This window comes from Manis javanica, chromosome 13, assembly GCF_040802235.1.
Source record: "Manis javanica isolate MJ-LG chromosome 13, MJ_LKY, whole genome shotgun sequence".
Lineage (NCBI taxonomy): Eukaryota > Metazoa > Chordata > Mammalia > Pholidota > Manidae > Manis > Manis javanica.
In genome coordinates, this window is record NC_133168.1 from 80203151 (window position 1) to 80215565 (window position 12415).

The window sequence follows — 12415 nt, forward strand, 5'->3', positions numbered from 1 at the left end:
TTTGAATACAATTCAGATGCTCCAGTTAGAGATAAAAACACAGCAACCTAAATGACGGATTCACAAGCCTGCAGGTTTGTGTCCTTGGAGAAGCTGAGAAGTGCTCCAGGCGCATGAGAGAGCTATTCACAGTACAGAGCAAACACTAAGGCCAGTGCCAGGTAAGTCTCAGTCTCATGTTTAGCTGCAACCCAGCTGTCCCATGCAACGTCCCAGACACACCTGCTGGCAATCTGCGAGAGAGTTTAAAAAGGTCAACTTCAGATTGAACAGGTTAAGTGGTAATTTTTATATCTATACAAGTTTGATTTTTTTTTAAGATGCCTTAGTATCTTAGAAAGGTTTATTTAAAAGGTAATTTGTCCAATTTTCCCTTTCTTGAAAAGACTTAAAAATGATGCTTCCTGGGCCACCTTCTCTTTTCCTGGACCTTAGTGGCCGCCTCAGCAGAGTGTGTGCAAGGGCAGGAGCGGGAGGCCCTCTGTGATGCTGGTCTAGTAGCTCTGCATACACTGCTACTCTGCTGTGTTAGAGCCCATGATAAGGAATTACTCTTCCCAACCTTAAAAGATACTCAACTGAAAGTTTGTTAGGTCCTTGTCTTGCAAGGAAGAAATGGCATTGATTATACACACAGACTGTTAGTGAAAATCCTGACTCCTTTACTTACAATGCCACAGTGATCTGACTGCAGCCTACTTTCCTGTGGTAGATCTTAAATGGCCAAAAATCCTTTGCTGTTTCCCTCCTCGAGAGGCTGAGGTGGTCATCCAACCCTTGAGTATGAGCTGGCCTTGGCACCTGCCCCAAGTTATGGAACGTGACACCGTGCAACTTCCAGGCAAGACCTCCAGAGGTCTTCTGCTCCCCACCTTCTTGGAACACTGAGGAGACCCCAGTGGAAGGAAGCCCATTCAGTCATGGGAGGATGATGGCTCAGGTGAGAACCCCAGCGTCTCAGCCATCAGACACACAAGCAAAGCCACCTTGGACCTCCAGGCCCGACTGTTACCAGCTGGCTGCGAGCACATCAGTGTGACCAGCAGAAAAACCAATGGTTAATTCAGGCTGAGCTGACCACAGGATGATGAGCAAATAACTGGCTGTGGTCTGAGGCTGCTGGACCCTCAGGCGGTTTGCTGTGGAGTGATGTTACCTGATACATGTCATGCTGTCTAAATACAGGCACCCACTCCGGCCATTGATCAAGTACAGCAAATCGATCCCTGGCTTAGGCTCTTTGTACCCTTGTAAATTCTCCCTGATCTCAGCACAGCTGCTTTCCTCTTGTTCAGCTGCAGGAGGGTCTTCCTGTGTCTAGACAATCCCAAGGAGTGGCTCTGTGACTGTCACATCACCCCGCCTTAATTATCTGGAAGAGCACCTGTCACCATCTGGGAGCCTCCCCCCTCCTAAGTGTGTATGTGGTGTACGTCGGCCCCTCGGGCTCCCTGGGGGCCAGGCCCCCATCAGGCTGCCCGCTGTGTGGCAGCGCCCTCTGCCTGTGCAGCCCTCTCCCCACCCCCACCCACCACCGGGGCTCTGCACGCTACAGGTGCGCACACACCCACTCCCAGCACACAGGTAACTTGCACAGCCCATCGGTACTGCATTTTCATTTGTTAATGACAATGACCTTATGTCTACTGAGGACTCTGTGCTGGTGACCTCATTAAGGATTTTAAAACAGATAATCTCATTTTATCCTCCCAACAACTCCAGCAAGTAGGTTTTATCATCCCCACTGATACATGAAAAGGCTACGTCCAGGTCACAGCAGTGCACTGCTGCCAGGATCACATCAGGACACTCGGACCCAAAGCCTAGGCTGCTACTCTAGCCGCATCTTTTACTTTCTTAAACTTTATAAAATGTGCTGCCTTATTTCTTTGACTAGAGTAAAAACTCCTCGAGAATCATGGTCCATATATCATAGTTGTGTTAACACTCATTAGTGCCCAAAACAATTTTACTGGTTTATTAATTATTAAATGATAGTCAAAAATGGTAGGAACAGGGTATACATACAACTTAATAAGTTACTAATAGAAAAGTGCAATTTCTAGGTTAGCACTTTTCAAAGAATTTACAGTGAAAGAAAATATATTTAACAGAAGTATCCTTTTACTCAAGAGGATCTTGAAGTGCCTTGGAGACATTACAATAAACACCAAGTCCTTAGAGAAGAGAGATCTTACATTTGAACCAATGAAGGCTGGCTCAGTGGATACTTACATTTATTGCCTGACCAGTCTTTTGAATAAATAGTACTTTTATAATGAACTTATACCGGTGGTACCCAAATTCTTTGACTGCTAACAATATGCGGTCTGCTAATTCAAGCGATAAATGAGAGAAGACTTTATCATCATATTTGACATCTTTAAGACTTTCCTTTAAAAAAATTAAGAGAATATTTTAATTTTCAAACCAAATATTTTCTAAATAAAAATTCAAGTAGAAAATGTGTCTAAATAATACATACAACTTCAAAAAATACACCTATTCCCAACCATGTCATTTCAAATGAATGTTGTACTTGGTTTATTTCAATAACAATTTTTGAAGAACATTTATTTTGTTTCTTAAATCATGTTCAATTTTTCTTCATTCCCAACTCTTAAGCTGTAAGTTGCCCTTTACTAAATTATCAGATAGTTATTAGGGAAACACGGGGGAATTTTAAAAGAAAGCTTCTGGGAATTATTAGGTAGAGAAAAGAAATCTTTTAAGAATTTACATATTTGCTAAAATTCAGATTTGGGCTTACCAGAGCAAGGGTTACTTGGACCCAGAGCCTGCATCATATTATTACCATCTTCCTCAGGCTCCTCAAATTAAAGCCCCCTTTTTCTGACCCTCTCCCTATGGCTTCTCACTCAACTTTTTTCCTGTGGCTTCCAGGAGAATGCAAAGGAAATCAAAGGTCTCTCATACGTTTATTCATGAATTAGTGCATGACTAGGGGGAGACAGATGGGGACCACGGCGCAGACCTAGACCATCCGGTGAGCAGACAGCCATGCCTTTGACTGACTTGAACCCATGATAAATTAACCTATGTTCTGAGTTCTAATGATAACAGATGGATTCCTACCAGCTAATTTTACAGGCATGTAAAACCAAAGAAATTGCCTTTTTTTTAAGTTTTTGTTCCCTTCTAGAATGCTTCTGGATCAAAACTGGTTCTAGAGGTATTTATTTCCTTCAGACATTGTCTGTGGTTCTATTTTTCAGACACTTAGCAACATCCATTTTCTCTTCTGAATTTCCTAACAGATCCCAGGCTTTATCTACTTAAGCACTCTTTTTTATTAAATAATGAGCACTTGCTATAGGATGATATCCCCAAGCTCCTTCAGTATATATTATTTCTGTTTTTCTAACTATGTTCAATGGTCCCAGAACCTAGTGAAAATCTCTGGCCTTATTATGATCCATAGCGTCTACCTACATACCCAGTAAGCTTTACTGGCCCGTTATGCTCAACACAATTCTACATGTTGTCATATGTAAATACAATCTGAAATCCTTCTATATGCAATACATTTGAACTTGGCATATGTGCTAGGGCTGAATAAGAAATGCACCAAAATGTATACTCTTACAAGTGCTTGCTATTAGTGTTTAGGTCAGAGTAGAAGGTAATCGGTAATTATTTTACTGTATTAAATTGAGCTGGATGTCTTTATTTCCTGAAGCCATGAGCCATAGTATCTTTAACAAGTATCATCTGACAATCAGTTCAGTTTGGAAATATGTCTCTACTGCAGTGGAGGGAGGCTCGAGAAGGGTCTCTTAACTATTCTTCTATACTAATAAAGGTTAAATCATTTAAGTAATTCAATTTGTTATGATTAAAGGATTATTAATCATTCACACAAAATAAATTACACGTATGCTTTTTTCATAGTAGCTGTCTCCCATTAGTTGTTACTGAAGGAACCTCATAAAGTGGAGGGGGGATTAGTTTTAAATTAAATTTAAAACACTCCTGGAGTGGGATTAGGCTGTATGGGGTCCCACAAAAGGAATCTGATCATCAGAAATCTCCTGGGTGTCTGGTGCTCAGACTAGAAAGCAAAGATGGAAAGGGGATTCAGAAAAGGTGGTGCCTCAAACTCCTACAATTAAAGAAGTTTCAGTTTGACCCTTTATTGGGGAAGATGGTGAAGGGAATTATTTCTTTCTGAGCAATGTAGCCCTCAGATGCCAAAAGTAGTATAAATAATATTGGTATTAATATTAGTTTTGTAAAATTGAAGCAGCTTTTCTGGACTAGACTGGTTCGCACAACTGTCTTAAGTGAATTTTAGATTCCCGTCAGCTTGAAGATGAAGACAGTTTGTGCACAAGTGGGTCTTTAAGATGTTTTGAAGTAGTCAGGAACCAATTTTTCACACATGAATACATAGTATGTTCTTTTTTAAACTCATTCTTCCAATATATAGGAGAAATATGGAACCTGAGAGCTAATTTATGGATGATTGAGTTGAATGAAATAACAAAAGAATATTCCCTTTAATCCAGCTCATAGTATCAACGTGAAGATTACTGAGTATGACTACAAGCCACTTTCATGTTTCAGAGATAAATGCTACAAAAAAATCCATCAGGAAAATTATACTGCCATAAATCTTGAGATTATCAAACCCCCAAAGCTAAGATGTTGGTGTCATGCATATCTATCAACATACACTTAGTATCTGCTGGACTTTAGTTTCCACTGAATGAGCTTGGAACTTTTTCAACGGCTCCATTCTGTACAAACTGGCGAACTTCACTCTTGCCAGGGTCCTCTTCCATGCTTTACCTCTGTCACTGATTGAGTCATGAAACGGGGGTTCCACATACTGAACACCATGAAATGATTCTCTCAGTCTTTCTCTTAAGACTTGTGCATACTACAAGAGAGGGGAGAGAGAGAGAGGCGGAGGAGGGGGAGGGAGATTACTTTTTCAAAAATTTTTTAAAATTTTGGTGTCATTAATCTACAATTACATGAGGAACATTATGTTTACTAGACTCCCTCCTTCACCAAGTCCCCCCCACATACCCCTTCACAGTCACTGTCCATCAGCGTAGTAAGATGCTATAAAATCACTACTTGTCCTCTCTGTGCTGCACAGCCCTCCCCGTGCCTCCCCCCACATTATACATGCTAATCATAATGCCCCCTTTCTTCTCCTCCCCACTTCTCCCTCCCTTCCCACCCATCCTCCCCAGTCCCTTTCCCTTTGGTAACTGTTAGTCCATTCTTGGGTTCTGTGACTCTGCTGCTGCTGTTTTGTTCCTTCAGTTTTTCCTTTGTTCTTATATTCCACATGAGTGAAATCATTTGGTATTTGTCTTTCTCTGCCTGCCTTATTTCACTGAGCATAATACCCTCTAGCTCCAACCATGTTGTTGCAAATGGTAGAATTTGTTTTCTTCTTATGGCTGAATAATATTCCATTGTGTATATATACCACCTCTTCTTTATCCACTCATCTGATGGACACTTAGGTTGCTTCCATTTCTTGGCTATTATAAATAGTGCTGTGATAAACATAGGGGTGCATCTGTCTTTTTCAAACTGGGCTGCTGCATTCTTTGGGTAAATTCCTTTAAGTGGAATTCCTGGGTCAAATGGTATTTCTATTTTGAGCTTTTTGAGGAACCTCCATACTGCTTTCCACAATGGTTGAACTAATTTACATTCCCACCAGCAGTGTAGGAGGGTTCCCCTTTCTCCACAACCTTGCCAACATTTGTTGTTGTTTCTTTTGGATGGTGGCGATCCTTACTGGTGTGAGGTGATAGAGAAATTACTTTTTAAATTGTGAAATGAAGTTTCAGATTTAAGAGCCCTTGTGTGATGGGACAAGGCTGCCACCCAGCCTGGAAATCCATCATGATAGACTTCTATGATAATGTAGGTGCCAAATTCTAGATCCTCCAATTCGCTCCTGGCTATTCATTTGGTAAAATTAAAAAGAATACCATCTTGCTAGTGAGCTATAGTCTATTTACCTATAAATGCAAATAAGCACAAACACAAATCCGCATGCATGTATTCAGAATACCCAGGGATGACATAAAAGAGCTGGAAACGAGAGTGGCCTCTATGGAGGGCGGCAGAGATGTGTGCAAGGAAGGTCTTTCTGAGGTCATGAAGATATTATCCTTCATTGTTTCATTATTTTATTATTATTCTCTTTGAATAAATATAACTACTTAGGTAACATTCACAAGCCTTTAATTGAAAAGATAACAAAAGTGTGTTGATTTGGTACATACATTATTCCATGCTTTTGACATTCAGCATTTCACCACTGAAGTTAGCTACCTCGTTTGTTGTTTTCTTGATGTAAAGTTGTTAGAGATTTTCTTGTTTCTTGATGTTGGTTTTTATGACTATGAATTTTTACTTCTAAGTTTTTCTTTAAGAAATACATTTCATATTGCTATAGCTGCCATATATAGTGATTCCTCTGATGGGCCTGGGTAAACTGCAACCTTCTGGAAAGAATTCACCATTCTAGATATCATTAAGAACATCCATGACTCATGGGAAGAGCTTGTAACATCAACATTAACTGTTTGGAAGAAGTTGATTCCAACCCTTATGGATGACCTTGAGGGGTTCAAGACTTCAGTGGAGGAAGTCACTCCCGATGTGGGGAAAACAGCAAGAGAACTAGAAGTGGAGCCTGAAGATATGGCTGAATTGCTGCCTGTCACGGTAAAACTTAAACAGATGAGGAATTACTTCCTAAAGATGAACAAAGAAAGTGGCTTCTTGAGATGGAATCTATTCCTGGTGAGGGTGCTGTGAAGACCATTCAAAGGAAAACAAAGATTTAGAACATTACATACACTAAGTTGCTAAAACAGCAGCAGGTTTTGAGGACTGACTCCAACTAAACTTACTGAATAAAATGCTATCAAACAGCATCATATAAAGGGAAATTGTGCAGGGAAGAGTCAACAGATGCAGCAAATTTCATTCTTTTAAGGAACTAACACAGCCACCTCAACTTCAGCAATCACCAATTTGATCCATCAGTAGCCATAAACGTGGAAGTAGGACACTCCACGAACTAGCAAAAGATTGACTCACTGATGACTCGATGATGGTTAGCACTTTTTACCAATACAGTATTTTTAAATTAAGGTATATGCACTGTTTCTAAAGATATATTATTGCACATTTAATAGACTATAGCATAAACATAACTTTTACGTGCACTGAGAAACCAAAACAACTCATTTAACTTGATTTGTTGAAGTACTTGCTTTATGGTGGTGGTCTGGAACTGAATCCCAAATATCTCCAAAGTGTGTGTGTACAGTTGTAGCTACACCCTACAAATTTAATTTTCATTCAGTTTAAAATATTTTGTTTTGTTTTCTTTTACCCATGGGCTAACTAGAAGTGTGTCATTTAGTTTTCAGACTAATGCAATTATATGCAAATATGCAATTATCCATAGCTTTATTATGGATTTCTAATTTTTTCCAATGTGACGAGAGAACATACTTTGTATGATTTGAATCCTTTTAATTTATTGGGACTTGTTTTATGTCCCAGGACATGCTCTATTGTAGCAATGTTTCATGTGCACTTCTAAAGAATATTTGTTCAGCTGTGGTTGCATGGAGCATTGTGTAATAGTCTGCTAGTTCAGGTTGGATTATGGTATTGTTAATACCTTATATCCTTACTAGTTTTCTTACCTGACCTATCAATTATTGAGAGAATGATACAGATATTGATGTGTGTTACAATTGGCAGCTGTAATTATGGATGTCTATTTCAGCAAGTGGAAATAATTGACATTTTTTGCTTCCTGTATTTCAAAGTTCATTTTAGATGCATAAACATTTAGGATCTTCTTTTTGATAAACTGACCTCTTAATATTATGAAATGACCCTCTTTACTGCTTATAATATTGCTTAGAAATGTACTGAAATGAAATAAGCACTCCAGCTTTCAATTAGTGTTCACATGGTTTTTTCCTCACCCTTTTCATTTTAACCTATTTATGTCTTTATATTGAAGTGTTTCCTGCAGACAGTATATAGTTGCATCTGCTTTTATAATCAGTATGACCATCTCTGATGGGTGTTCATAACATTTACATTTCATGTTGACATGGTTGTTTAAATCCTTCATGTTTTCGTATTTATCCCATCTGTTCTTTGTTCCATTTATTTTGTTGTGCATCCTTAAGTATTTTTAATGATTCCATTTTATCTCATTTTTTGGCCTATTAGCTTTATTCTTTTCTAGTGGTGGTTTTGGTGCTTATTATGATGTATGCTATGCTTACCAGCCTCCTTTCACACCACATCACATCACTTCCTATGTGGCACAAGGGCCTTACCATGGTGTCCTTCCTCTTCCTCCTCTAGGCCTCTGGCCTTTGTGCTAGTATTGCAATGCATCTTACTTCTACAGATAACATAAACCAAATATTATTTGTGATTTAATCTATTATATTTAAAGATTTTAAAATAAGGAAAAATGTATTTATCTATATACTTACCATTCTCAGTGCTTTGTCTAATTTACATCTTGTATCATATTTTTTTTTGCTTTAAGGACCTTAATATTTCTAATAGTAGCTTTGTGATGAATTCTTTTAGCTTTTATTTCTGAAAAGCTCATTATTTTGCCTTTGTTTTTCAAAGACATTTTTACTGAGTATAGGACTCTAGCTGACGGGTTTTCCCTTTTTAAGCTACTTTAAGGTATCTTTCAGTAAAGATGCCTGTGTTTTTTGGCTTGTACTGTTTCTGATAAGTCTACTGTCATTTCATCTTTGTTCCTATTTACTTAAATTTGTTCTCATGTTTTTTTCCTACTTGTCTTTAAACTTTAAAATGCTTATTTTAAGCAGTTTGACTATTATGTCTCAGCGTAATTTTCTTCATTTTTTGTGCTTGAAGTTCATTGAACTTCTTGGATTCATGGTTTTATAGCTTTTAATGAAGTTTGGAAATTTCTCATCTATTATTTCTCTAAATATTTTTTGTCCCTTATCTTCCTCTCACTTTGTGATGCAAAACTGAATAAATGTTTTGCCTGAAATTTTCCTATAGTTCAATGATGTCTCCTAATTTTTTTAGGTTTACTTTCTCTGGCTGTCTCCAAACTCACTAATTCTTTGTTCTGCAGCACTGAATCTGCTAATTCCATTCAATTAATTTTACATCTCTGACACTGTAGAAATTTGATTTGGATTTAACATGCTTAATATTTTCTCTACATGCTTGAAAATACAGAATATAGTAACTTTTACACTATGTTATATAACTGCCTTAACTTGCTGAAAATGAATCTAATACAGTATCTTTTATAACTACTTTAGTGTCCTTTCATACATCTTTTAATCATTTCTGGTTGTTTTTATTGTTTCTTCTCATTTTGGATTGTTTTCCTTTCTTTGTAGGTCTGCTAATATTTAATTGGACATCAAACATTGTGAATTTAACCTTTCCTATTTGCTGTATGTTTTTGTATTCTTATATTTTTCATTTAAAACGTAGTCACTTAGAAACAGGTTAATTCCCGAGGCCTGTTTTTAAGCTTTGATAGGCCGGCCTAGAGATATCTCGTATAGGGCACCCCCCACTCCAGTCACGGAGACAATACACTTCTTGGCACTTAAAGCAATGCCCTGTGATTTACATGGTTTTCTACTCTTACTGGTGGAAAAAAACTGGTTTGTGAATCCAGTGACGTTTTTGTCCTTTTGCGTGATTCTTTCTCTGGCAAGAGGGAGTTTTTTACCAGACACAGTGATGCACTAACTTGAACATGAGGAAAATTATCTGCGCATCTCTGAAACTATCTGTTTATCTCTCTCCTCTCATAATACTCTGCAGACTCATACCACCTTGACCCACCCTGGTACCCAAGTGAGACCTCTCCCTAAGGTGTGGGCTGGAATATGCTACCCAGCAGGAAGTTAGGCGGACTCTTAGTGCTCACCTTTCCTGTCTCTCCACTCTCAGTATCACTATCCTGACTTTACATCTAACCAGTGGAAACAAATGTTTCATGAATTGTGTTATTTCCAGGAATTTCTGATGGGAGTTACTCCACGTGGCTCCAAGTAGAAGTCCTTCATCAGAAACAAATCGGACACTTTGATCATTTGTCAGACTGTTTTTAGTTGCAGAACAAAGGCCTCATTAGCATCCCAAATCTCTTAAATCCAAATTCTTTATCAAGAAAATGCTCCTTTAGGGTAATCTTTTTCCTCACAATATGTTCAAGTGATGCAACTACATTACATCATTGACAGTGGCTCACAACTAAAATGACTCCCTTTGGAATAGGGCATTTATGTGTCATTTAAAAATAAGAGATTCTAATATGTTGAAATCTCGCATATCTACCATTTCTTCCTTGTATATAATACTGGCCTTGTGATTTAGTATGCTCTGTATGAAGAGCATTTTATCCCTTTACTAAGAAGAATCCTTTTCACTTCTAAAAACTAGGACTAGATTTTAAATATAATCAATTTTTTGACATCTCCTAAAACAACTTGAGTTTAAAGACTTAACCTATTGATAATGGCATTTCCTTACATTGAGTCTACTTATAATCGTGGAATAAACTGAGTTTGGTCATGGGATGCTATGTACATTAATGTACTTCTACTTGCTATTTGCTAGTATTTAAGATTTTCAAATGCATGTACCCAAGTGAGATGAACCATTCAGTTTTTAATTATCTGTTTAGGGTTTTGGGCATTTTGGTTGAAAGCCATAGGAACTGATTCTAGTTAAGCAAAAATATAATTAGTTGAAAAGCTATGGGGTAGCTCATGGAATGGGAGAGAAGGCTGAAGAACCACATGTGAGGCTCTTCAATATGCCATCCTCAACTTGAATTAATCTCAGCCATTTGTGTTATTCCAGGAAGAGGTCATCTAATTAGCTTAATTTTGCTCTCATCCACACCACAAAGCTAAGGAGTGACTGACAGTCCCACCAAGACTCTTATCTAATGGAGGATGAGTTAATTCTCCAAAAGAAAATTGAGATGGATTCCTGGAAGGAAAAAAATGGATGCAGGACAGGTAAAAGTATTTACATTGATTTAACGGTGTGTCCCCATTTTTTCTATGTTCAGGAACTTGGGAAAGTCTGAACTGACTCTTTGGTGTACTTAACTGTCCTCAGGCACATTTAGTGAGCATTTGTGGGATCCTTTCTGTTTCTTCTCAATTATTCCTATGCAAATTTCTTACCTCTAGCAGCCTAGATTTTAGACAGCTATGATCGATCATATACTTATCAAATAAGCGAGAACTGCCTCAGTCCCGGATGTCGGCCTGTATACCAAGTGTACCTGTGTGCTTCCCTTTAGATTCTGACCTTTAGTAGGCATTAATTTTTAAGAAGGCAAGTTTGTCTGCTTCAAAATACAGAATTTTGTTTACTGCTGGTGACCTGTTACTTAGACTTATTGCCAGGTAATACAGCAGTTTCTGGGAGCATGAAATTTAAAGTCCAACAGATTAAGATTTCTAGTCTTGCTCTGAACTTGGCCTGTTTATTTGTACTCCTTTAGTTCTTTCCTCTGTAAAATGTAGACATCAAAGAGCTGTCATCAGAACTTCAAACACTGCCATGACTTCTTTTGAGGATTCTTGTTGTTACCTTAAATGTGTTAGGACCTTTAAAAATTAGTGTTTTGCCTGTTTTCTCTCCTTTACCCTATCAATTATCAGCCCCATGAAGGAGGTATGAAAAGAAACCATCAGACAAGTGGACGGAGTGTCAGAGCAGATTCTAGACTCAGTTCTACAGTTTTGACAAATCATTTCAAGTTTCAATAAAAGTTGGAGCTTTGATTACAACAACGGCTTTCAGACTATGGTCTCAGGGAAACCTAGCGTCACACCAACAGGTGACATTCTTCATTAATCTCAGACACGAAGTTAATGGGCTGAATGTTTTCATTTTTTCCCCTGTACGTTCCTCAAACACCGAGGCTGTTTTTAAAGACTATAAAACACCCCGCCGCTGTTAGGTGCGCGAGGTCGTTGTCCTCGGTGGCCGGCAGCGCCGGCGGCGTCACGTGGACTTCTGCGAACAGCATGGAAGCGCCGGGTGGCTCCCGGGGACCCGCTGCCGAGCGCTCTGGGTGCCTCTCCCGCCCCTGGTGGTGCCGGGACCCCCGAGCGCCGCCTCTGCTTCCGGGTGGGGGAAACGGGAGGTCCCGCCGCCTGCACACTCACTGCCTCCTTGTCGAACATGCTGGGCCTCCTCTCTTTCCGAGGCGGCGGCAGCTCGGCCGGGCCGGCAGCCACCTTCCCGCCCCGGCCGCGCTTCTCCATAGCCCCGCGTCGCTAAACACCGAGCGCCTCGCGATCACGCCCCTAACGCCTCCGCTGCTTCCCGCGACAGCGGA

The 12415-nt window shown here is 39.2% G+C and overlaps 1 protein-coding gene across 4 annotated transcripts; it reads right to left on the bottom strand.

Moving 5' to 3' along the window:
* Window positions 1-12410, bottom strand: DYNLT2 (dynein light chain Tctex-type 2). Of its 4 annotated transcripts, none has more exons than XM_073219914.1 (4): window positions 12243-12382; window positions 4697-4903; window positions 2236-2394; window positions 1-233 (listed from the first exon to the last, which is right to left on the bottom strand). In XM_073219914.1, the coding sequence occupies exons 1-4, from the start codon at window positions 12339-12341 to the stop codon at window positions 123-125; spliced, it is 576 nt and encodes a 191-aa protein (XP_073076015.1). In that variant the 5' UTR covers window positions 12342-12382; the 3' UTR covers window positions 1-122. The 4 variants fall into 4 exon arrangements, 1 of the variants encoding a protein (XP_073076015.1); XR_012124365.1 differs by lacking the exon at window positions 1-233 and adding an exon at window positions 6279-6810 and having other exon boundaries at window positions 1599-2389; window positions 12243-12410; XR_005062007.2 differs by lacking the exons at window positions 1-233; window positions 2236-2394 and adding an exon at window positions 6279-6810 and having other exon boundaries at window positions 2401-4903; window positions 12243-12409.
* Between the last annotated feature and the right edge of the window lie 5 nt (window positions 12411-12415).

What these genes read in the sequence shown, in the direction of transcription:
- DYNLT2 (XM_073219914.1), bottom strand. Translation starts at nt 12,341, where the DNA reads ATGGAGAAGCGCGGCCGGGGCGGGAAGGTGGCTGCCGGCCCGGCCGAG. An exon ending in AAGTCCAGCAGATACTAAGT is followed by an intron (nt 2,395 to 4,696) that starts GTATGTTGATAG and finishes ATTTTTTTAAAG; the next exon opens with GAAAGTCTTAAAGATGTCAA. An exon ending in AGACTGGTCAGGCAATAAAT is followed by an intron (nt 234 to 2,235) that starts GTAAGTATCCAC and finishes ACTCTCTCGCAG; the next exon opens with ATTGCCAGCAGGTGTGTCTG.